This window comes from Ambystoma mexicanum, chromosome 11 (assembly GCF_040938575.1).
Source record: "Ambystoma mexicanum isolate Mex_15411 chromosome 11, UKY_AmexF1_1, whole genome shotgun sequence".
NCBI lineage: Eukaryota > Metazoa > Chordata > Amphibia > Caudata > Ambystomatidae > Ambystoma > Ambystoma mexicanum.
In genome coordinates this window covers 854,425,504-854,451,783 of record NC_090934.1, presented here as the reverse complement: position 1 = coordinate 854,451,783, position 26,280 = coordinate 854,425,504, and the positions used below count along the sequence as shown (strand labels likewise).

Below are 26,280 nucleotides of genomic sequence, written 5' to 3'. Positions count from 1 at the left end.
AGTCCCTTCGTCTCTTCATAAGTTGTTAGTACACAATCGTGCATTTCAACAGAACCATCAGAAGGGTGTGGGGGTAGTAGAGTGGCTGGATTCAGGGTATTACAACACTGAATTTTAATCTGAGGTGCCAATAATATAAATTCATACCTAGTGAGCCTGGCATTGGTTAAATGTTGGGTCTTGAAGAGTTACAGGGTGTCCTAGCTACTGGATCCAAAGTGGAGAAAAAATATGCACATGGCCTTTTTTTTTTTCTTTTCTTTTTTTTTAGCTCCTTGGGATTGTGTTAGTACAGACCATGCACAGTCTTGGCTTTCATGCACAAACAGTAAAGGGTTTCGTATAGTCTGGAGTTCCCAAAGCATGTGAGTTACAAAGTGCTGATTTTAATGCGTTCAAGTTTTCCTGGTGAGCACCAGTCCACACCAAGGAAATAGGAGTGTTGCTAGAGGTTGGTTCTAGCAATGGTTTAGCCAGGAGGGAAACATTAGGGATCCACTGCCTACAGAATGTGAGCCCTAGAAACCCTTTGCTTATTTCTGCGTGGTTGGGACAGCTATTTTCATAATCGCTTCCAAGCGCAGCGGAAGCAAGCGTCTCTCCCCCTTTGACAATAGATGTCCCAATTAAGTGACCTGTGTCTTACAAAACTGCAGCTTACTAGGAGATACTTTATGCCCAAGAGGTGCTAGGAACTGCAAAATTCGCACTGTACAATCTGCACATTGCTCTTGTGTCAGTCAGCATATTACAAAAGAGCCGTATGAGTGGTTGGAGTGACAATAAAATATTCTGCTGAGGGTGGAATCCTAGTAAAAAAGGACATGGGACCACAGGGAACTGAGGAGCTACGATCTTGTTAATGGTGCAGAGATCAATTATAAGTCTCCACTGAGTAGGAGAATCTGGTTTTTCTACACTTTGCTTCTGTATGGGTAAAATAGGACTGTTGCAGGGACTAACTATCCCCTTTGCCAATAGGTCCAGTATTACAGGTTTGATCCCTTCTAACCCTTGCTTTGCTATATCTGGGTACTCTGAGTAACAATGCCTCTGGTTTTAATGGGCTCCGCTACCATGCAGCCTACATCATTCGAGCCAGTGGCCCAAATAACAGGGTTAATTTGTTTTAATGCTTGAGGTAATTTGTTCATGGCAACAACAAAGCACTCAGAGAAGGACTCTGCACAACACGTCAAATAAATCCCATCAGGCGAGCAATAAATGTTAGCATGCAGGCGCTTAAGTACATCCATGCACAACAAGTGCAAAGCACATTTGTCTTTGACCACCTGCGTAACCTTACAAGAGAGACGACCAATGGTGACTAACACTGGTTCTGATATTGGACTTTGAATAGGTTTGTTTGCAAAACCTACTGATGTATTAATATTCCCGGAGAAGGGAATGGAGACACTCTTTACAATGTGTTGGAGGCACCAGTGTCTAGCAGGAATTTAACCTACTTGCATTGTACCCCCATTTCAATAAAGGATCCCTTTTGGATCAACGGGGATACACGCACATTCCTTTTCCCCCTCCTGCGCAGCTCTATTTCACCTAGTCACCCACTACATAGTCGTCCACATAATATTCCCTAGCCGAATGGTGCTGACCCTGTCGTGGGTCAAAGTAATTGAGCTTGTTGCTATTCCCTTCAGGTGCCCCACTGTTTGTTTGAATGCCGCTATCAGCCTTTATAAATGCTCCTCTTGACATGAGGCGACTCCATGATCGGCCACGACCGCGTCTCTTAAGCAGCGGACTTTCTCAGATCCACTGATCCTCAGCCTTAAAAAAGTTACAACCCATGTCCACTAGTGTTCCCCCACCTGGTAGTGTACTTTCTCCTCTTCCTCTTACATGGCTCTTCCTCTCTGCATGCACATGTTTTCCCCCGCCTCTTTTGGGAAAAGCCTGCTACATTAATGCTGTGGTCTTTAATTCTCATTTTTTTTATTTTTCTCCTTAATCTTTAGCATGGCGATTTGCATAATACCTAGCAATGGTCATTGGTTGAGCAGCACTTTGGGTTAGCCAGGTAGACTCATGTCTGTCACTTTTTAAGTCAGGTAACAACCCTTCAAGATAATGGGAACAGAATGCGTTTTGTCCCACCGGGGTAGAGCTATCCATCCCACTAAACATATACTCGTCTCTGGAGGCCCAGGACGGCTCATCCTGCTTCACTGCAGCAGGAGCAGCACACCGACATCAGCTGGCACTTGCCGTCTGGAGGTAAGCCCTCACGACTGTCCTTTCTTTAAAAGTAGCGTTCTGCTACATAATATCTCCCCCTGTGAGATTTCATTATTTGTTTGCACTATTCAGCCAGCCTACTGCCTTGAAAAGGGCTGTGCTGCATTACCGGCCACACCACGTGCATTTGCACAGAAGCCTTTATTGTTTCAAAATTTCTAAAATGGCCGCCGAGTGAATCGGGGCTTGTGTTTGCCCAACGTTGCCTGGGCAACCTTAATTTTCATCTGATTGGCTGCCAGAGATGCCTTTAGCCAATAAGGCCCGAAGATAAGGCTCCTGTCCCGAGCCGGTTGGAGCCGGGAGGACAGTAGGATCGCAGGAAAAAACACTGTCTCTTCTGCAACAAACTGTCTTTACTTCAGTGGGCCACTCCTGCATGGTAATCCGTTCGAAACTATCCGTTTGTAAAATTGTTCCACAGAGGTGCTATGCGCTTCTCGCATTACCCTGCATTCCAAAGTCGCACTGTGTAGACACCCACCTGACCCCCTGTTCGTGCCCCTGTTGCCTGCCTATTAGCCTTTACAGAATACCACTGCCTACATTGTACTCATGTAGCCGTATAATATTTGGTTCTCAGCCGCATGTCCTCGGCTATAGCCATACTGCCAGCACTACTGGGCCTTACCCTCTGTTCACTGTACGTTGTGCGCCACTCATTGTGAAGTGCCACAATGTTGTTACAGCTTAGGTTTGTTGGAACCCTTTACCGCACTATGGTCCGTCCAGCTCTTGTGCCCTTTTAGCTGCACTGATTAGCAATCAAGTCTACTAATGTAAGTATCGGCACTACAGACCACGTTGTCCTAGATGCCACGGCTGGGGTTCTAATTTGCAGTATTGGGTTGTTTTACCCGTCTATGGTCCTGAAAAGTTGTTATGCCACAAATTCCATATGATGCCACTGCTGGGTTCTAATTTGCAGTATTGTGTTGTTTTACCCGTCTATGGTCCTGTAAAGTCGTTATGCCACGGATGGGGTTCTAATTTGAAGTATTGTGGTGTTTTACCCGCCAATGGTCCTGTAAAGTTGTTATGCCACAAATTCCATATGATTATTACCCTGCCTAGCCCTTCATTGCGAATAACTCACCATGTTTTTACCACTATACGTTAAATACATTTGCCTGCTTTTAGCATTGCTCTCACTTTATCATTGGAAGCATTCTGCTCTGTGTACCAGTTATTGCGACCTGCTATTGCACAACCCATCTCTACACGCCCACCTCACCTCCCACTGGGACATGGCCTCTTTGACTCAGAGCACAGAAGGCACCTCACTCACGCCCCTCTGTGCTAAATCCAGCACGACCGAACCACCATATACTCAAAAGAGAGAAGCCACAGCCAGCTCTCCTTACCTCCTAGCCTGTAGATTTTCCATGCTCCGAGCCCGTACCTATCCCCGACCACGCCACGCCTGCCCTAGGCCCACTGTTCTTTGGAATCTCATGCTGGGCATGCAGTCCTCGCGTTTCATCACTCCTCCCCGCTCAGTCTCCCCACTTAATCCTGAGCCTACCACCTTCCTCCCACAGCCACCGTCCACCAAAAAAAAATCCTCCGCTGCGCCCACCTCACCACATGAGAAGATTCTCGCCAGATGCAAAGGTCGCCCATCTCGCCCCAACCACCATGCGATTTAGAGCTATGCCACCAGTGATCTACCTAAACCACCTATATGGCCACTCACCCCCAAGCATAGCCCCCCATTGCAATGTGCCCTCTTAAATGCCTGTTCGCTCCCTGCCCACGCCACCGAAATTCATGACCTCCTCACTAACCTTGACCTAGACCTCCTAGCCATTACCGAATCCTGGCTCCATCAAGCCGCAGGACCCTCCATCACCGTAGCTCTGCCACCAGGGTATACCATCCACCGACAGGATAGATTACATATGAAATGGGGTGGAATAGCCATCATTGTCAAGGAGTCTTTATCCATCACATGTTAATTCCACTCTGGTAAGTAACGTAGACTTACTAACTACTAAACTCTCCCTCTCCCCTAACTGCACCATCAGCATCCACACAGTCTACTGATCCCCTGGACCTTCTACAGACTTTCAGGAAAGCCTTCTCCATCTCTTTGCTGAGAACCAGAAAACTACTACTAAAACTATCCTACTGGGGACCTCAATCTGGGCCAAAATGAACACAAGGATAAGCAAGCCGAAGCCCTTGACAAAGAACTACAAAATATGGGATACATACAACATGCCATTGACCCTACACACACTAAAGGCCCTACCCTGGATTGGGTTGCGTACCTCAACTGCTCTACAGCCATTATCTCCAACATCCCCTGCCCATGGACCGACCACCACATTATTCACTTCACCATCCCCACACCCACAAACCATCCCACCCTCACTCTTCTAGGAGACTTCAATATCTGGCTGGACATTACCACCAACCCCATGACCCACTCACTGGTCGACTGCCTAGATGCGCTTAACCTCTGCCTTCACATGAAAGGCCCAACTCACTCTAAAGGACACACCCTTGATGCCATCTTTAGCTCCCACAAACAGATACATCTAAGCCTCCCCTACACTTCATTGTGCCTTTCACCATTCGTTCGCCCGCCCCTCTCCCCATACTTGAACCAGAACCCCCAAATCAACGCAAATGCTGGAAGAAACTAAAAATGTTCCCTGACCACCCCACGTAATGAACCCTTAACCACTAACTCCTTTGACTCATGGCTCAATATCTCATTAATCCCGCTCAACCCCACTTGCCAATCCTCTGCTCGCTGTGGCCCTTATCCCAGATGGTTTACACCAGAACTCAAGACTGCAAAACAACTGTATAAATCCCTCGAATGCAAATGGCAGCAAGATAAAACCAACCTAAGTAGATCCACCCTGGCCCGACACCATCGCCACTACAAAGCCAAAATCCGAAAAGCAAAAAAATTCCACTACAACTCTCGAATTCTCAACTGTGAAAACCCCAGCAAGGAACTCCACAAAATGAATTCTGAATTCACCAAACCAACCTGTACCACCACCCTATCGACCGCATCTCAGTCACTCTGCGACTCTCTCTTTATCTCTCTCTCTCTCTCCACTTCTACACCACTGCTCTCGACAGAACAAATTCTCTCAACAACAAACTGGCCCTCATGTCCCCGCCACGTAATCCACCCGCCCCACCAGTCACCCCCCGTCCCCCGCCTGCCACAGCAACTACTACCCAACCCACCTTCGACTCGTTCACACCAATATCAAGAGACTGATTTCTCAAACTTCTCTCTGCCCGGAAACCATCTGGCTCCCCCCTAGTCCCCTGCCCCGCCTCAATGCTCAAAGAAATATTCTCATCCACCTGCGCAGGAGAGCATGCAAGAACCATCATAAATGACTCCCTCTCCTCGGGAATCTTCCCAGATGCCTTCAAAACTGCTCATGTCAAACCTCTTTTAAGAAAAACTTCCCTCGACCCTCTCGACCCCAAAAACTACCCCCCCATCTCAAACACAAGGTTCCTTGCTAAACTCATCGATCGAACCGCATACTCCCAACTAAATGCCTTTGTCAAATCCAACAATCTCCTAGACCCTGCACAATCAGGCTTCAGACCTCGACAACAGAACCGAAACCACTCTGACCTCAATCTGGGACGACCTTAAGAACACTGCAGACTCTGCGGGATGCGCTGCACTAATCCTTCTAGACCTATCTGCCGCCTTTGACACAATCAACCACTCAATCCTCCCCGACCGCCTCTACTCTCTAGGAATCCGGGGAAACGCTTTCAAGTGGATAGCATCCTTCCTCAACAATTGAAAACAAATAAATAACCCTCCTCTCCACCTTTGCTTCCGCCGCCCGACCAGACAATACCGGAGTTACACAAGGAGCATGCCTTTCAGCCCCCCTGTTCAACCTCTATATGTCCACCCTCCCAGGAATAATCCGTCCGCACAATATCCTGTGCTATAACTATGCCAATGACACACGATTGATCCTAAAACTACTCAACTCAAAACCCAACTGTCAGCCCGACCTCGCAGCCTGCCCCCTTGACATTGATCGCTGGATGACCACAAACCACCTCCGCCTAAACCCCACTAAAACCAAAATCATGGTGTGCGGCAAAACACCAAGCTTCTCCCACACCCTCTACCATAGCCATCATCCATGGGCAATCCACCAACTACCTCGACCACAGTAAAAAACCTTGGATGCACTCTCGAATCTGACCTAATCCTCTCTCGCCAAATCAACAACGTCTCTAACTCCTGCCATTACCACCTCAAAATTCTTAAACGCATTTTTCCGTACCTCTTTGCCAACAGATTTGCCGCTGTCCAATCTATTGTAATGTGGAGACTGGACTATTCCAACTCCCTCTACCTCGGGGTCCAAGCATACCACCTCATTAAACTACAAAGAGCACAAAACGCTGCAGCCAAATTGCTTCTAGCACTTGGCCCAAGAGACCACACCTCTCCAGCTCTCAGAACTCTCCACTAGCTCCCGGTTGGACGAAAGGTGACTTTCAAAACCTTATGCATCTCCCACTGAGCAATGCATAAAACTGGCCCTCAATACCTACAGAACAAGCTAAAACCCTACCACCCACCAACACTCTAAGATCAAGCTCTGCCCTCCTTTTAGTGATACCAAACACCAACTCAGTCTGATTAGGAGGATCATCATTCTCAGCCTTGGCTCCCACTCTATGGAACTCGCTTCCACCAGACATTCGACACACCGAAGACTACCTGTCTTTCCGCAAATTACTGAAAACATGGCTCTTCCCCTAAAGAATCGACGCTTAGAGCAAATTGAATGAATAACCACAATAAACAGAAAGTTGTTTGAACAAAGAAAAATAAAAGAGCAAAGGGAGTCGATAGAACAGATAGACTAAAACGGATAGACTGAGTGAAACGGATAGAGTAAGTGAAATAGATGGAACAGATGAAGTAGATGGAACAGATGAAGTAGATGGAACAGATCGAGTAGATGAAACAGATCGAGTAGATGAAACAGATAGAGTGGATGGAACAGATAGAGTGGATGGAATGGATAGAGTGGATGGAACGGATGAGGGATTGAACCAGACGAAGTGGATAGAAAGGATAGAGTAGATGGAACTAATAGAATGGACGTAACGGATAGAATGGACGGAACGGATGAAGTGAACTGAACGGATGGAGTGTATGGAGCGAATGAAGTGGATGGAGCGAATGAAGTGGATGGATTAGACGTAGTGGATGGAAAGGATAGAGTAGATGGATCGTATAGAATGGACAGAATGGATGAAGTGAACTGAACGGATGGCGCGAATGAAGTGGAGGGATTGAATGAAGTGGATGGAACGGATGAAGTGGATCGAACGGATGAAGTGGATGAATCAGACAAAGTGGATGGAAAGGCTAGAGTAGATGGAATGAATAGATAGGATGGAACGGATGGAGTGAATGGAGCGGATGGAGTGGATGGAACGGACGGAGGGAATAAAATGAATGAAATGGAATAGATGGAGTGGATGGAATGGACGAAGAGAATTGAACGGATAGAATGGACGGAATGGATGAAGTGAATTTAACGGATAGAATGGACGGAATGGATGAAGTGAATTGAACGGATGGAGTAGATGGAACGAATATAATGGACGGAATGGATGAAGTGAATTGAACGGATGGAGTGGATGTAACGGACAGAGTGGATGGAACGGACGAAGAGGGTGGGATGGAACGGACGGAACCGACGGAGCGGATGGAGCAGATGTAACGGACGAAGCGGATGGAAAAGGAAGGGAACGGGTGGAGCAGATGGAAAAGGAAGGAAACGGGTGGAACGGGTGGAGATATAGAACGGATGGAGTGTATGGAAACGATAGAGTGGATAGAATGAATATAGAACGGACAGAGTTTATGGAAAAGATAGAGTGGATACAATTAATATGGAATGGATGGAGTGTATGGAAAAGATATAGGGGATGGGATGGATGGAAAGGATGAGGTGGATGGTAGGGGTTGGGCTGGATGGAAAGGATGGAGTGGATGGCAGGGGCGGAGTGGATGGAGTGGATGGAAAGGATGGAGTGGATGGAAAGGATGGAGTGGTTGAAGTGGATGGAGTGGATGGTGTGGATGGAAAGGATGAGTGGATGGAGAGGATGGAGCGGATGGAGCGGATAGAGTGAATGGAGTGGATGGAAAGGATAGAGTGGATGGAAAGAACAGAGTAGATGGATTGGATGGAGTGGATATATCTCTGTATATCTCTGTATCTCCTATTTATGCTATGTATATGCTATGTACCTGTATCCCCATGTTATCTGTATCACATGTTTACCCTATCCATTCTCTCGCTTTATATACGAGTGCCACTACGTATGGCCCCTGTCCTGCTCTCGTGCTTGGTCACAGGCGCTTTGCTTATAACCACCATATCACACTACTATGCTTACTCTCTCCTATACACCATCATTCAACCAGAACACAGCTATGCTATGACGCATTTGGCCTAGCTATTCTCATACTAACATGACCCCACGAACACCTCATCATCCTAATAAAACACAGCTAACTGAGCACATACCGCTATCTTAGGCATCTCCTCAGGCCTAACGCAGCCAGAACTCAGTCTGGGTGTCCACCCTCCAGACTGAACACATCCAACTGATTTCCTCAGCACCACACCTACTGCTAAGAAGCAGCTATCATGCAATAACCACACCAGCTGCACACATATTGGGTGCGCCCACGCACCATACAACACTCTCTCTCTCTACTGACTTGAACTGCGGTTCCCGAGGGCGTTCAACCAACCAGCGCTTTGAGGTCATACCAATGATACATAAGGTGCTATATAAATGTCAAGTAACATAACATAACATTTGCCCTGGTACTCTATCCATTTTTCAGCTTCTACCATTGAGGGGCAGTTAATGCCATTACGGCAGTGCCTGGAAAATGCATTTACCATGCCTACACAAAAGCCCAAACTCACTGTTGGCATTGCCAAGGGTTGTTTTTTTATGCAGTCAGCAGGGTTTGCAGACAAAAAGGGTCATCCTCTCTTTTGCTACCTTTTGTAAGCGGGGTGGACAAATTATATATCGTTTCATATGTATCTTATGCACATCAGAAGTGTTTGCTTGTTTGCATGTCTTGTTACATACTGTGAAGTCCTTTAAAATGTTACATAACTGCTGCTGGTATTATTAATGCAGCAAATAGCATCAGGAGTCCTTATAAGAAATTGGGCCTCATTCCGAGTACGGCGCTAACCAATGGCGCTATTAACGCCTTGGTTGACGCCGTACCCGGACCGGCAGCGCCTTGGTGGATGGCGGAATTACCGCCCCATTCCAAGGTTGGCGGGGCGGTAATTCCCCAATCCCCATTTACCCTTCCCCATTCCCATTCTTGCCCCATAGGGCATAATGGGAGTGGGGAAGGCGTTAATTACGCCACCGTAAATTACGGTGGCGTAATTAACATCAAGGTCCCTTAGCGCCATGGTTTTTAACACCTGCTAAAAGCAGGTGTTAAAACCTCCATGGCGCAAAGGGAACTCGGAGTATGGCGGTAAGGGATTACCGCCACCGCTCTCGTTAGCGGTGGCCGCTATCCCTTACCGCCATACTCGGAATGAGGCCCATTGATTCGTTTTTTTAATTATCTGATCCGCTGCTGGCCAAAGGTTTTATAAATTAGAAGTTGGAGTGAACAGTAAACTGTGGCACTTGTCCTAGGTGGACATGCAGTGCTATCAGTACTTATTGATAATCTTCATTACTCCTAGTCCTACAGTTCCTCATCACAGTACTTACGTGTGAGGTCACAACCTACCCATCAGGAATCCATGTTATCTTTTCAGTACAACATACATGTCCCACCCCTCTCTATTGAGAACATAACACTCCCAGCCACCACAATGTATCAGTTTAATACCCCATAACACCCCATGGACTTTTTTACTACTCACCAGGGTGGAAGAGGCAGGTTGAATGTTCTGTGGCAAGAAAGAGCAGGACTAGGAGTAATGAAGATTACTAGTAAGTAACCAGCTTGTTACACCACGTCCCTCAACCTCGTCCCACCACTTATTGTGAGGCATAAAAATAGCAGTGAAAAAAAGGATCCATGAATAAAAACACAGACCAACCAGACTGACGCTCCAACACCCTGTCACCAATGTATTACCAGCCACAACAAAAAAAAATCTGCCTTGAAGATGTGTACCTGCACTCAACACCCCCTCCCGAAGGAGTTCAAACCCTGCCTATGAAAGTTGAGGCGATAGTGTCTGGTAAAAGTATTCAGGTCGGCACAGGTCACTACCCCACAGATGTCCGTAATAGTCACTCTCTGCACCTCTGCCAGGGCACCGCCATCACTAGTGCAGTGACCCTGAATACATAACTGCCAGGTTTCCCAGTTCCTTGCATGAAACCCCGAGCCAGTCCTGTTTTCCCGATTGCATGCTGGGACTTGTAGGCCCATACTTAAACGGGGGGGAATTAAACTACATGTCCCAGAATGCAATGGGGAAACTGGGCTGGCTTGAGGTGCCAAACATATGACTGGAAAACTTGGCATATATGTGAATAGAGGCTGAGAAGGGAACCTATGCTTCTGAATAGGTCAATGCAATCGCGTGCCAAATCCATTGGCTAATAGTAGGGACCTAGGCCCTCATGCCAGGCTTTGGACCCTCAAATGTAACAAACAAACTGTCCGACTACCTAAATAGAGGCAGTCCTGTCCACATATGTCAAGATAGACCTCTTGACATCCTAATTGGGCCAATGCTCCTCCTCCCGAGATGCCGTTTTGGGGAAAAAGGACGGCAAAACAATATCCTGTGCATGGTGAAATTTAAAGAGAACCGTCAGAAGGAACCGCAGATATGATATACAAGATGATAAGTAATTTATAACGTGCCTGTACACAAGTGTTTCTAGGCGCAACAAGACAAAGAAGGGGAAAGATCTTACTAGGCCTTGTGGATCACACCAGAGAATAAGTGCACCGACTGGACTCACAGAAATCGAACCAAACACAGCAGCACTCCAATCTCTCCCAACCTGCGGACTGATGTAATAGCCACGAGAAACACAGACTTCCAAGTTTGGAACTGATGTCCACTGACTCCACCCGTTGAAAAAAGCAGAGTCCTCCAAAGCACGCACCATCAGAGGAAGACCCCACAATGTACCCCGGTGTACATTACGGGTCTGGCAAACAAGAAACCTTTCAGTAGCCGAGCCATCAGCGGTCACATCCAGTACCCAGAACCCAATGCCCCTGAAAAGACTGAATAGCCCCCCACTGAACCCATAACGAAGACACAGCCAGGCCCATATCCAAGCCTTCTTGTAAAATTGAAGAATCATTGGCACGTGCCAATCTACTGCCTTGACCGACTTCTTGGCACACCATAGTACAATGTTCCTCAAATGTTTATCATACAGCTTAAGTTTAGAGGACCTCCTCTATTTTTTTTTTTATAGACAGAGCCAGTTGCCTATGCAACCCCTGCCTCTAAATTTCCAAGCCATCAACACTGGATGTGGAATGCAGGAATCCTCAGAATCTTCCTGAGAGGGCACAGAGAAGAGGGCAGGAACCAACCAGTAGCCACTGCCAGGTCAAGCAGAAGATGATACCAAAAGACTCTCAGCCATACTGGCACCACCAGAATCATCTCTGATCAACAGTCAGTCCTGAATCTTGACCAGCCATCTGGGAAGCAGAGCTAGAGGAGGACAGGCAAGGAGTAGCCCCGCAGGCCAGTAAACCATCATGGCATCCCACTCCCCAAGCACCTGAATAAGGCAACTTCCCCTGCTGCCTGGAACAGTCTGGAGCAGTCCTGACTGCCATCCATCCGGCGGGTGGCGTGACTTGCTCAAGTGACCCACAGAGTCTTCCTAAGTCCCTTGCTGGCAAGATTCACCTGCTGGACTCCTTCTTCCTGTCTGCACCTCCTTGGAGCTCCAGAACCCAACAGCCGTCCAAGGTCCCTGTGGTGCTGCTGTCTCCAACTGGACCTCCCCTGCTGCTTGGAAGAGCCCAGAGAGGCTCCTTCAGTTCGCCATCAGGCAGGGTAATATGACTTGCTCACGTGACTCCCCTCATATGCATATTCTGGCTTCTCTAGTGTGTCTGTCCCCTGGAAGTCCACTTTAAAGGACGACCCATCCAGGGGCATGTTCTTATCCTGTTTGCCCCTGTTTGTGACTGATGAATCACCTTCTACTTTCCCTATCCCTTACACTTTCTCTCATTCACCTTTTTCCTTCTCTTACTATTATGCCTTCTCCCATTGCTACAGTTCTTTCATCCAGTGGTTTTCCTCTGTCTACTTCTTCTCGATCTCGTAACTTGCGCAATCTCTGTTATCTTCTCTGACGCTCTTTCCGCTGTTTCTTTAGGCCTACTTACTGCTCGATCAATCTGCAGTAAAGGTCACTCTACACTTGATCGCTTCCTTTATTTCAATTTCCACTTTCTCTGCCTAACTGAGACCTGGATCTCTTCTTCCAACTCTACCACTCCTACCTACCTAATCACTTCTTCCACGAACCTTTCTCGCTCCCCATGTCCCTCTGGTCTGGTTGGACGCACTGGTATCTATACCACTCCTCATGTTTTCTCTCTCCTACCCCTACTAACGTACCAAGCTTCTCTTCCTTTGAGTATAATTTTTCCACCTTATTAAAACCTCTCTCTCTTGCCTTCTTCATTATTTATCGTCTTCCTTGCTCCCACTTGGAATTCTATGAAGATCTTGACTCTCTTCTCTCTCTTTTTCTACCTCTTACCTCATCATTCTTTCTTCTTGGCGACTTTAATCTCTCTCTCTGTTCTACTCACTTTTCCACCCCTCTGCTTCCTCTTCTTGACTCCTGCCATCTGACTCACCTTCCCATTCCTGTCTCTCATATCTCAGGATCTTCTCTCAGTCTAATTTTCTCTTTATTCCTTCCATTACCTCTGTCTCGTGCCATCAAACCTATATTTCTGATCACTTTTCCTTATGTCTTTCTCCTAAGCTTCCCTCTCTCCCTGCTCCCTGTCTTGCCTCGCCCACCTTCTCCCACCGTGATGTATGTTCTTTTAATACACAGTCATCGCTTGCAGATCTCTACCGGTCTCTTCCTACTCTTAATGATTTCTCTCACCATTCATCAGAGTGTGCTACTTCTCTGCACTCCACTCTACTCTTTCTTTCCCTCTCAACCTTTTTCTCCTTCTCGCAAACCCTCTCAGCCCTGGTTGACACCTCCCTGATTGCCCTATCTTCGTCCGGCTGTAGGGCTGGATGCCATTGTTCTTCATTCTTCTTATGGCATCTCACTCTTAACTGTAAAAAAGTGCTATTTCTCTCATCTTACTATCTGCCTATCGCATCAACCTCAGCGCCTCCTTCAAGTCGTCAGAAATATACTCTGATAGCATATCATATCTTTCCTTCGGTCTTTGGAACATTTTTCTGACTACTTTACTTCAAGGATTGCTTCACTCCATTCCTCTTCCCCCACTCCATGACCCATTGTTAATTCCTTCTCCCTCTGTGCCTCATCTTTCTCAATGTTTACCCTGGGGCCTGGCGCCTCAATACCTCCAACTCTCTCTTCCTAAATATCTTCCTTCCCGATCTCTTCGCTCATCGCCTCCTACTCCCTCAGGGTCAGTCGCTTCTCCAAGCAGTGAGTTGGTGGTAGATCTCTTTCTTCGGCTGGGGTCTTCCTCTGGAACAGCCTCCCTGAAACTTGAGGAGAACCATCTCCGGTTCCGGAAGCACCTTAAGACCTTTCTATTTGCTTCTGCTTTCTCTCCTCCTCTCTCCTGCTGAGCTCCTGACTGAAACTGCACTGGTCACCTGGCTACCCTCTGATCTTGGGCCCAGGTCCCCTCCCCCGACAGCTGCGCACCTGCACTGCCTCCCGGGCAACCCCCGCACTTGGGGGCTGTTTCTGTATCCCTACAGTCCCCACCAGCTCTTGACACTTGATGCCTGCACTTACCCCTGCACTTGCCGAAAGCTGGTCGCACTTTTACCTATTGTTTTTATTTATCTTTTACTGTTGATCCTATGTATTGCACTGCCCCCTGCCAAACCCTCCCGCACTTTCCCTTTTCCCCATCCCCTGCAATTGCGCAATCTCAATGTCACCTGGCCTAGTAAAATCGTTGTCTCTGTCTTCCCTCTGTCCCCCCTCCCTTGCATCATCGCGCTTTGAAACACTTGTGTATAACACTCTCTTCTTTCGGTATAACGTCCTTTTACCGACACTCGTTTTTACGACAGGTGTTTTGCCGCAGGAGTTTTTCAGAAAAAATAAATGTAAACAAAACGTGATTACGTTTTTCAGAAATATTCTCGCGGCAAAACACCTGCCATAAAAACAGGTGTCGGTAAAATGACATGGAACCCTTCTTTCTGCTCGCTACTGCAGGAAATCTTCTATACTTATTGTCTTGGATCTGTTAATCATCTCTCTTGCTATCTTCACTATCTTCTTTTGGCTTTTCTGATTCTGTCCTTCCTTCGTTATGTCCCATCTGCCAATCTGCTCTTTTTCTATTTCTTGGTCTGGCATATTACCTCCCTTGTCCTCTACTTCACGGGATACCAAAAGTGTCTGTTCTTGGTGCTCTATTATTCTCACTGTATACCATTCCCCTATCTGAACTCATCTCTTTCTATAATTTATTGTGTCATTTCTACGCAGATGACAGTCAAATCTTCATCTGATTTTCTTCTTTTTCTGATTTGCTCCACACTACTGTCTCTAACTGTCACACCCCTATCCATTCCTGGATGGCCTCTCGCTTTCTACATCTAAACACTGCTAAAATCAAGCTGCTCTTTTTTCCTGAAAATACCTGAATTTCTCCTCTCCTCCCCATTCCTCCCTTGCCTCTTCTCTCTTCCCTTCTCATCTTTGGCAAAAAATGTGGGCATCATCTTTGACTATTGCTCCACCCACTGTTTGGTCTTCCTATTTCCCACCTCTCCCTTTTACGTTCTATCTATAACTCTGCTAATTGGCTTCTCTTTTCTCTTCCACCACACACTTCTATCACCCCCTCTCTTCTTTCTACTGCTCTCCTTCCTTATGAAGCTCATCTTCTTTTCCATTTTCTTAAAATCGTCTACAAATGTTTCCATGGTCTCGCTCCTCTTTATCGCTCCTCCCTCTTTTCTCTTTATATTCCTTCTCACACATTGCGTACGCAATCCCAATTCTTGCTCACCTCTCCTGCCCCTCCTTGAACTCCCTCTTGTTTCTGTTCCTTCTCACTTCTAGCTCCTAAGTACTGAAATTCTCTCCCACTCCCTATCCGCTCTGACCCTTCTCTTCATCTTTTCCGTACGTGTCTTAAATCTCACCTTCGTTCTTCTCTCTCTAACTGATTATTTTCATTTTTGGAAAGCATCATTTTACCCTTTTATTGATTTTGTAACATTTTTCTCTGTCATGTGCAGTGCTTTGGTTAAAACGCTATATAAATCCTAAAAAACAAATATAAATCCAAATAAATACTGTCAGGTGTCGGACATAGGAGAGAGACACGAGGGTGTTTGGTTGTCCAATGCTTTTATTTAAGTAATAAAAGCTGTTGGAAAAATGCCCCACTAGCCTTATTTCTATGAGGGGTTTCCCTGCCTCAATAAAACAAACTAATGAGACAGTCTTTGTCAGGATGTCTAAATAAAGGTTCACCGTCCTGTGTCCAAAACCTATTCTGACCCTCACACTATAAGTGCTACAAAGCCTATCACAAGGGAAAAACAAAATGTCTCTTGGCTGCTCCTCTGCAGCCTTCTCCAATTCCATTGTAGAAAGTAAAATGTAAAACGTTCCCAAAAGAAAGTTACGCAAAGTTATAAGTAAGATGTCCTTACTTTTTGGTGGTGATTGTGTTTCAGGGAAGTGACTTTCTTCCCTGAAGGTGGATCTGGTAATGCCAGATGAGATAATCCACTTCCCCAGGTCTTTCCGCAAGTTTGCTGATTATACGCAATTATAATATTAAATGTTCTCCCTGTATTTGACAGATCTGGTATACTCGACTGCCAAGTTCTGCCAACATTCCCAGAATCACTGGGATGAGGAAGAGTGGTGCTTGTACCAGGCAAATGTATTCAGGGCCTGTCAGATCTTTTAAATATGGTGCCTTTCACTTTCCCAACATCTCAGGTTTCAACATTTGCATCACTGTCAGTTATTCATGTTGTCTGGGGGTACGGGGTTGTCTGTATGGTACAATATATTCTGCATACTTAAAGGATAGTTCCGGGACTTTTTTTTTATTGTCCCTACGGTTCGGCCATGTGTTTTTAAGCATAAATCGGTAGATCGTAGAAAACTTTCCTATGGACCTTACCCGACTTTTCGTCCATTAACGCACTCAAAATCAGCCGCCATTTTGTGATAATCCTATCATTTCCCCCCATCGACCTGGCTCACCTGCGTTTGCGGCACTAAATCATATCCCCCGCCCCTGAAACAGACTTTATCAAAACATTCATATTCCCCGCCTCTATCCGTGACGTGACTGTGCTGCGTAGGCAAACGCGCCCAGGCGTCTTCTACGCGACTCCACACAGAACCCGGCAACCAACACAGATCAGCTCACAACACAGCGCGCCACAATTCGGAATATGAAACTGTACTTTTAAATCAAACCGCAAGATTGTAAATTTGGTAAAGTACATTTATTCGACATCAAATGTTTAGAGAATATTCAGCGATTTGCATTTTTATTTGCTCACGTTCCAAAAAGTTGTTGCTGTACACAGGGTCTTAGATCATCTCACAATACAGCCCCTGAGCCTGACATCAGCAGACGCGTACCGCCCATTTTCCAACGCCAAAGTACGTTTCGTGTCAACAATCGCTGCGCCTCAGCTAATGAAGTGTCGCCATGGAAATGGCAGGACGCCTCTTTCCTCAATAAGTATAAACACACCGTTTCACAACACACAGCAGCAGATTTTCGATTCCATTACTCTCTCTGTGTTACTTTGAGTATTCTGTGACTCATTTCTGTGCTCTGGTCAGCTACCTTCGCCGCTTCTAGGCCTTGTGAACACCTGTACCATCTCTGTAAATTATTTTACTTTCTTTACCACACAATGGCTACAATAATGCCGTATATGTACGAGCCCGAGTACACCGAGGAAGAACTACTGGAAAGGCAAGCACGCGAAAACGATGGGGATTCGGACGGCAGTTGGGAGGACCAGTCAACGGATAAAGAGCCTGGACCATGTCGCATGGACGGCGTCTCCACCTGGTGCACGTGCAATCGGTGCGAGCTAATGCCAACTGAGGAGGAGAACTGCTGCTGCCGTGAAAATTCCGGGTGCTTGGCCTACATTTCGGAAGGCGAGCCAAGTCCGCAATGCATCACCCAGCTGCCAGAGTTCAGGGAAGCCTGCCTCTCACGGACCGTGTTGAGGATGATGATGGTGCTTATGCACGAACTTCGCGGCACTGTTCGTCCGCGTAATCCGAGTAACGAGTAAGTATACTCTGGTTGTGATGTCAGTGATGCCACTACTATTTCATGGTCGTCTCCCACATATAAAATTACATCTACATATCATTCGAACGCATGTAAATTGGTTCCATATTGTGCATTTTCTAGATAGAATTTTTTTCAAAGCAGAATGACATTTTTTACCTGAATCGACATTGATAAGAAAGTTTTGTCATTTTAATACAGTTTGCATCTTTCTTTTTCACAGGTGGTACAGGCTGGTGGCCTATCGTTGCTTCACTTGGTGGCTTCACGGGAGGCTCGGACACCGCGTTTCGGAGAGTAATACCTGCCTGTGTGGTACTTGCCATTAGACAACATTTCCCCAGCGACAGTGGACAATACCGAGGATTTTCCCTGGATGTGCTGCAACCGGAACTTTACAATGTGTTATGTTTATTATTTATGTTCAATTGAAATTAAGATCTAAAATAAAACCCAACATATATTTTAACAATGGTTGTTTTGATTTTTTAAATGAATCTAGTGTGTCTCCATCCCGGCCTTGCCTCCTCCCCCAAAAATACTTACCACACCACTTTGTTCAAGCGTTGGCAATAAAAGGCCGTTGGATTTTATTGATACAAAACATGGTTATAGGTAAATAATCAATATGGTTGATCATAATAAATCATCCTTTTGGGCACCGGGTACAGAGATGACCCCCTCTGGCCCGTGCCGCCTTGCCACCACAGGCCAGCCTGCTGCTGACTAACTGCCTAGGCATCCAGGGTCTCCAGGGTGAACTGCACCCATATATTCTCCTGGGAGGGTGAGGTATTTATAAACTCACCCCCCTGCCTTCCATGTGCCTTCCATGTACTAGATCCTGCAGATAGAGGCGGGGAATATGAATGTTTTGATAAAGTCTGTTTCAGGGGCGGGGGATATGATTTAGTGCCGCAAACGCAGGTGAGCCAGGTCGATGGGGGGAAATGATAGGATTATCACAAAATGGCGGCTGATTTCGAGTGCGTTAATGGACGAAAAGTCGGGTAAGGTCCATAGGAAAGTTTTCTACGATCTACCGATTTATGCTTAAAAACACATGGCCGAACCGTAGGGACAATAAAAAAAAAGTCCCGGAACTATCCTTTAACAGGGCATGGGTTGATGTTGCGTCCTGGCCTGCGGTTACACAGGCTAGGCAGACCACGGCTGGGGGCACCCAGCTGACATACATAGACAGGGTGTACCCTGTCAGCCTGTCAGAACACAGGCTCCTCCGTGGCCTTGGGGCACCCAGGCCAACACCAAAGACAGCGCCTGCGTTGCCCAGCAAGGGCATCTGCACCTATATGCAGGGTTGTCCAGCAAGGGCTCTGTGGCTGCATACATGTAGAGTTGCCCAGCAGGGGCTCTACTGACATGGGGGGCATCATGGACAGTGTTGCCCAGCAGGGGCATTGTCCACGTAGATGGTCCTGGGGCAGCAGGCCCTCTGCATGCTACGCAGCGCCAGCAATCCACTGCAGTAATGACACACACGGCAAGCAGGGCTCCATTACAGCAACTGCCGAGCTGGAACTGGCTCGTCCCTTTTATTTATTTATTTTTTTAACTTTGTTTATTTTAAATCAAGGCAGAATGATAAATACAGACATTATATGCAAAGGTTATCTCAGCAAGTTGACCCCCAGTCCCTAGACCCCCCCTGTGTCTTCTCTCTCTATCCTCCTCCCTGGGTTATCAGTCCCACAGGCTCTGCGAGCGGGCTCCTCCCACCCGGGCGGTCCGGCTGGAGCCTCAGCGGTCATGAGTCTTCCTCCGGGCTCTCCTGGTTCGTCAAGATCCAGAGGGCTCTGGCGGGCTTATAGGTCAGGGCGGGGAAGCGCTGGTCGAATTCCAGGACTGGGGCCCAGATGTTCTGAAAGCGATGTAGCATCCCCGCTCGTGCTGCCGTTACTTTCTCCGCTATCAGAATGTCCCATACTTTGGTCCACCATTGGGCAATGTGGGGGCCTTCCGGGGATTTCCAGGTTCGGGCCACCACCGTTTTCCCTGCCAGTAGGCAATGAGTCAATAGTTTCGCTCTGGGTCCGGAGCGCGGGTAGATCCCGGGAATTGGAGCTCCTAACAGGATCGGTTCTGGTTTCAAGGGAATCATTGTTCCGGTAATCAGCGAAATAGACTCTAGACAAGCTTTCCAGAATGGTCGGATCTTCGGGCAGTCCCACCACATATGGAAGAAAGAGCCAGGGAGGCCGCATCCTCTCCAGCAAGCGTGGTCTATCTGGGGGTTCATATGGTGGAGTCTAAGGGGCGAATAGTACCACCGCAGCATGATTTTGTATGCGCATTCTCTGTTGGTGATGCAGGTGGATGCGGTATGTGTTCGGGTCCATATGTCCACCCAGGTTCGATCCTCTATCGGGTGTCCCAGGTCCGCTTCCCATTGGGCCATACATCGGGTTCTTGTGGTTAGGAAGTCGCTTAAGAAGCGTCTGTAGAGGGTGGATACGCTGCCGCGAGTCGGAAGGTCTCCTAGGGTGAGTTCCAGGGCAGTGGGAGGACGGGTCGCTGCTTGCAAGGTTTGGGGGTGTGAGCACCAGTGGCGTAGTTGGATGTAAGTAAATCTGTCACGTTCCCGAAGTTGGAACTTCTCCTTACATTGGGCGAAAGTGAGCGGTTTCTCCCCTGTATACAGCTGGTCTATGGTTTCTAGCCCACCTTTGGTCCAATTTTGGAAATTGCGGGGATGCATGCCCGGTGCGAACATTGGGTTGAGAAAGACCGGGGAGTGTGGGCTCAGTCCTCTTGGGACTCCCTTTCGTTTCAGCGCCCAGTCCCAAGTGCTAAGGGTGTGTTTGGTCGAAAGCAGGAGCTCTCCCCCATGGGACCGGAGGGGGGGCGGGATGTGTGGCAGAAATCGCAGAGGCAGGGGGGTCCGCGACTGTTCCAGCTCCACCCATCTCGGGCGGTCTGTCGTATTTTGCCAGGCCTGGACCCGGGCCAGTTGGGCTGCCACTCTGTAGGCCTGAAGGTCTGGAACCCCCAGTTCCCCCAGTTTGGGACTCCCCAACATAGTTCTGAAAGGGATTCTCGCTTTCTTACCTCTCCAGATAAAGTTCAGCATTTTCCTCTGGATCCCTCGGAGAATCGGCGTGGGGATTGCCACTGGCAGTGAGGCGCATATGTATAAAAATCTCGGGAGAAGGTTCATCTTGCATGCCGTAATGCGTCCAAGCAGCGAAATCTCCTGGGTCCCCCATCGCTTCAAGTCGCCCTCCAGTTCCTTGAGAAGTCGGGGAAAATTGGATTTGTACGTCTCTTTTGGATCAGCCGGAATGTAAACCCCCAAATAGGGGATGGCACTCCTTTCCCATACTATCGGGCACATCCTAGTCAGCGGTTCTCGCTCTGCTGGGGTGAGGCCAATGCCCAAGGCGGAAGATTTATCGAAGTTTATGGTGAGGCCCGAGACTTCGCCATAGCTGGTGATTTCGCGAATCGCATGTTCAAGCGATGAGGGGGCCTCCGAGATCGTAAGTAAAATGTCATCCGCATATAGGGCAAGTTTATGATGTGAAGGGCCGCTTGTTATGCCCTTGATTTGGTCATTCCGCCTAATTGTTTGTGCGAAGGGCTCCATGGTGAGTGCAAAAAGTAAGGGCGACAGCGGACAGCCCTGCCGAGTCCCGCATGACCAGGGGATTGGGGCCGAGAAGTGGCCGTTGATCCTCAGGCTTGTTGTAGGTCGGTCATAGTTGGCCAGCACCATCGTTCGGAACGCCGGTCCGAAGCCGAAGGCCCCTAAGGTGTGTCCCATAAACGTCCAATCCACCCTATCAAACGCCTTAGCTGCATCGAGGGCCACCAGGATTAGTTTTTGGGAGTTCCGGGAGGCGAGGTCCACCAGGTTCAGGGTTCTCCGGATATTATCGCCTGCGGTCCGGTGCCGGATAAACCCAGCCTGGTCTGGATGAATGATGTTCGGCAGGATGCGATTCAAGCGGGTCGCCAAGATTTTCGAGTAAATGTTCGCATCTATGTTTAAGAGTGCGATGGGTCTATAAGACGTTATGCTTCTTGGGTCTTTTCCAGGTTTGGGCAGAAGGATGGTGGTCGATTCCTGCATCGATGGGGTCACCGCCCCCATTTCCCTGAAGGAGTTGAATAGGGTGGTGAGATGGGGGGTCAGTTGCGACCTGAATAGCTTGTAGAACCTGGTTGAGAAGCCATCCGGGCCAGGGGCCCGTGTTTTGAGAGATTTGATGGCATCCTCAATTTCCTCCCCCGTGATGGGCTCCTCCAGTTCATCTCTCATTGCGTCGGAGAGCTGGGGCACCTCTGCCTGCCGAAGGTATTCCTTCTGTTGTGCTGGGTTTCGTGGGGTTGCCTTCATGATTTGGGCCAAGTGCTCAATCGCGAGGCGTTGCTTCTCGGGTTCTGAGTATAGTGTGACCCCGTTGGTGTCTCGCAGGCCCATGATCGCGATGCTGCGTCTCTGCTTGGCTAGTTTGGCCACCAGGAACCTGTTCGCTTTGTTGCCCTTCGCATAATACGACTGTTTGACCTTCGCCATTAGTTGGGCGGTTTGTTCCGCGTAATGGGCTTCCAGTCTTTTCCGTGCCGTGCGAATGGCCCGTTGTGTTCTGGGGGACCAGCCTTTCTCCTTGTGGAGTGCCTCGGCCTCTCTCAATTCAAGCTCCAGGGCCGTCCGGGTTCGTCGTCTATTCCGATGGTAGGCCGCACCCTGGGCTATCAGGGAGCCCCTGATTACTGCCTTCATGGCATCCCAGTTGTTTGCTAATGAGGTGTCTGAGGCCGGATTTTCCATGAAAAAGTTCTTTATTTCCGTTGCGATCTTGTCTCTGGTGGCCATGTCGTTGAGGATTGGGTCGTATAGCATCCATTTGCGCGGGGTGGTAGGGTCAGGGTTCTGAACCCGAAGTTCCAGGAGCACTGGGGCGTGGTCGGAGATCGCTCTTGTGCCGATAGTGACCTTCTTAACTGAGGGGAACGTGTGAGGTGAAATCAGGAATAGGTCAATCCTTGAGAAGGTGCGGTGGACATACGAGTAAAAGGAGAAGTCCTTTTCATCAGGGTGAAACACCCGCCATGAGTCTATTATCTCCAGGGTCCTAAAGAGACGAAGGAGGCTGAGTGCTTGGGCGAAGTCGCCTGGGGTCGGGGGGTGTGATCGGTCTTTAGTGGGGTCAGGGACCCCGTTGAAGTCCCCACCGACGATCGTTTGGCCCTCCACGAAGTTGGCGAGCGATGTGCCCAAGGCGTCATAAAAATGTGTTTGTCCAGAGTTGGGGGCATATACTGAAACGAGGGTGTACAAGTCTCCCATCAGGAGACATTTGATCGCTATAAATCGGCCTTCTGGGCATGTCTTTGTTTCCAGAATCTGTGGGTTCAAGTCTTTCCTGAAGAGAATCGCCGTACCTCCTTTTTTGCTTGTGCCGGAGGCAAAGAATTGAAGCGGAAATAGCCGAGACCGAAGGCGGGATACATCAGCGGGCAACAGATGGGTCTCTTGAAGCATAGCAATCGCGGCCTCCTCGTCGCAGAGTTTTAATAGAATTGCCTTTCGCTTGTTGGGGGAATTCAAGCCGTTAACATTCAGGGAGAGGAGCTCGTCCCTTTTATTATTTGAAAGTCACATGGTCACCAACATGTGACCCTAGCACGAGCCCTGGGAGATACTATGCTCCCAGGAGGGATGACACACCACAGTTGACAGTATTCTTTTAACAATGTTTACTGCCTATCAACCTCATGACTCACTCATGCAGACGTGGTATTCCCCATCTCCCCGAACGGTACCTTTCTCAAAAACTTTCTCGCAGTAGGCCATTCAAACGCCAATCCCTGAGGTGCAAGTAATGGCAGCCACTGCAAGAAGAAAATTGGACCAATAGAACAAAGGTGACAGGATTTCAACTAAATTGTCAAATGTTCACAATACATAGTATTTATTTCATATATCAAATACAAATTGAACATACTAAAAAAGGCTCAACAAAAAAACTTTCCCCGTCATTCATAACTCCATCATATCTCATATACACCATATTCATACCAACAAATATTCCATACATGGGTGTGTTACTGTGCCCATAACATAGTCCAAACTAGAAATTCAAATGTTTGAAACTCTTAAGTTTTTTAAATGTAGCCCTCTGTTTTTCTTGCAGGGGTTATATGTCTGTCTGTCGACAAGTGTTTCGGTTGTAGTCCACTGTGGGCGGGAAACACCTTGCCCCAATAATATAGTCAACCTTCCTCAGGACGGAGTACAACAGTCCATTATGTGTTGCCTCTTAATAGAGTGGGTTGAGCCTAAAAATCTATAAAATAATATTAAATAGACTTATTACAAAATGTTTCGATACCTGTCATCTTTTATCATTTCAAAAACATATAATGTCTAGGAAAAGCAACATCCCCCTGTGTTGCTCATCACAAACTCACCTCCACTGGAAATCAGGGGATGGTGGTTTGATAATTGGATATACCACTAATATATATCCTGTGCCGTGGTATAATTGAAAACTGTATACACCCCTACAAGATACAAAAACAATAACAAACACAAGGGCCTGTTTTTAGAACCAGTGAATAGTCAACTCTCTTGCCTGACTGGGTCACATGAATGAAACTCCATACCAGGATACTCACTTGTAGTGTAATCTGCCAGGAGTAGTTCTGGTGTTGTGAATGAACATCCACAGCTGTTGCAAGTGCCAAAAACAGTACTGGCTTAGTGGCAGCGCCACTCGCATGCATTTAGTTCTGACCCGTGGTGCACTCTAATTGTGTGCCCACCTGCATAAAGAGAGAGAAAAAGAAGAAACCAACACAAGGACCTCTGTGACAGTTTCTATCCCATGGCCTTGATCGCATGAATTCAAATGAAGCAAAAGGATACTCACTCGTAGCTATAGATATATCCCCTGTTGATATGGTTTGAAAAGGTCAATGGCCAGTCGGGCGCAGTTTCTAAATGTCCTGTTCTGTGTTGATCTAAAAGGAAAAGCAGCCATGTCTGAGATTCCCTTTCACTGTGTGTGGAACCCTATGTTTGCACGCTCGGGGTTGCATGACTCACCCCAGTAAAACAAGCTATGTAATCATATGGTCTACATTGACATAGAGAATAGTATAATTGCTATGCTTACCTCTAGTTGTATATAGTCGCCACGTATTAATCCGGCAGAGCTTCCGCTCGCGTCTCTCGATGTCTTGCTGTTTGTGTCTGTACGCGTTACAATAGATACAAGCGCAGACATAGAAAGGAGACTATCCGTATACGTTGCCATGGATACGGGCACAGACATAAAAAGGAGACTGCTCGGGTGTCTCGTATTGTATTGACATTTTTTTATTTCAGCCGTGGAACATCTCGTAAAATACAGACATGTAACCATATCATAGGCATTGTGCTCTTTTCAACATTTGCATTGATCAATCTCGTTGCATCTAAAAAGAGAGGTGCATGGCTCATATGCGCTCATAGCCTCAAAGAATTGTGGGATGTGTAGTGCATTCATAATATGATGCATCAACAGATGGAAGCTGACCCTGACCAAAATAGTGGGAGCGTGTGGATACACTTCAGGTGATAAAGTAGAAGACATTGGCCCTCATTAGGAGGTTGGCAGAATGGGTTTACTGCCACCGGTAATGGTGCCGGTAAACCCATTCCGTCCTATTACAAGGTCTCCTCGCGGGACCCGCAATGGGCGCCTGGTAAAACCAGGTGTCCTTACCGGGTCCCGTGAGGAGACCAGGGAGCTAACAACGGCCCGTTATAACGTTTTAAACGTTATAAACGGGCCCATTGTTAGCTCCTTCCCCATTTCCATTGAGCTCTATGGGGGCTCGAATGGGAAGGGGGATGGACCGGGTCCGGGTTCCTCAGACGAGGAATTACTGGGTCTGCCAAGGTTGACATGGGCCGGTAAATCATCATTTGAGGAACCCGGGCCCGATATGCGGTAAGGAGGCAACCATGCCGCTAAATGCTGCATGGCTACCTCCAACCTCCTAATGAGGGGCATTGTATCTACTATACACACTTGGATTACCTAATTACTGATCATAAGATGTTATGAATTGGTATAGCTCCTGATGACTGATCCTTCATGTCACTTCATATTAAGGGCATTCCACTCTAAGGAAACATTCAGTTGGGGGCTTGGCCAGCCGCTATGTGAGGAAGTCGTGCCTCTGGTGTGCTCCGCCTGATGTGCCCACTATAATCTGTTATACTTAGGCTTTAACAAGACTCTAATCTTTAATAATCCTAGCACCGCGCCGGACACTAACCTGGTGCTCTTCGACCTCTTTTGCAGTGCCAGAGGCGCCTCCGGACCCTACAAAGCTGCCCGCCGCCGCCCGTGGTGCACCATCAGTGTGGGAACAAGATGGCGGCTTGGGGCTGGAGGTGTCGCTTGCGGGCTACGGCAGCCCTCGCCTGATGCTGGTTGCGGAATCCTCCGAAGAGTGGGTGCACCGGCGCTGCAACAAGGAGTGGG

At 47.7% G+C, this 26,280-nt stretch overlaps 1 protein-coding gene across 1 annotated transcript in view; it reads right to left on the bottom strand.

The window, feature by feature from the left end:
• The window catches only part of SDHAF2 (succinate dehydrogenase complex assembly factor 2), a 76,640-nt gene extending 51,614 nt beyond the window's left edge, over positions 1–25,026 (bottom strand). Inside the window, exons 1-3 of the mRNA XM_069623876.1 lie at positions 24,922–25,026; positions 24,676–24,766; positions 24,422–24,568 (exon numbers count right to left, since the gene is read on the bottom strand). Coding sequence (XP_069479977.1) covers positions 24,422–24,529 — 108 coding nt within the window. The 5' untranslated portion in view covers positions 24,530–24,568; positions 24,676–24,766; positions 24,922–25,026. The remainder of the gene's footprint in view (positions 1–24,421; positions 24,569–24,675; positions 24,767–24,921) is intronic.
• Positions 25,027–26,280: the final 1,254 nt, after the last annotated feature.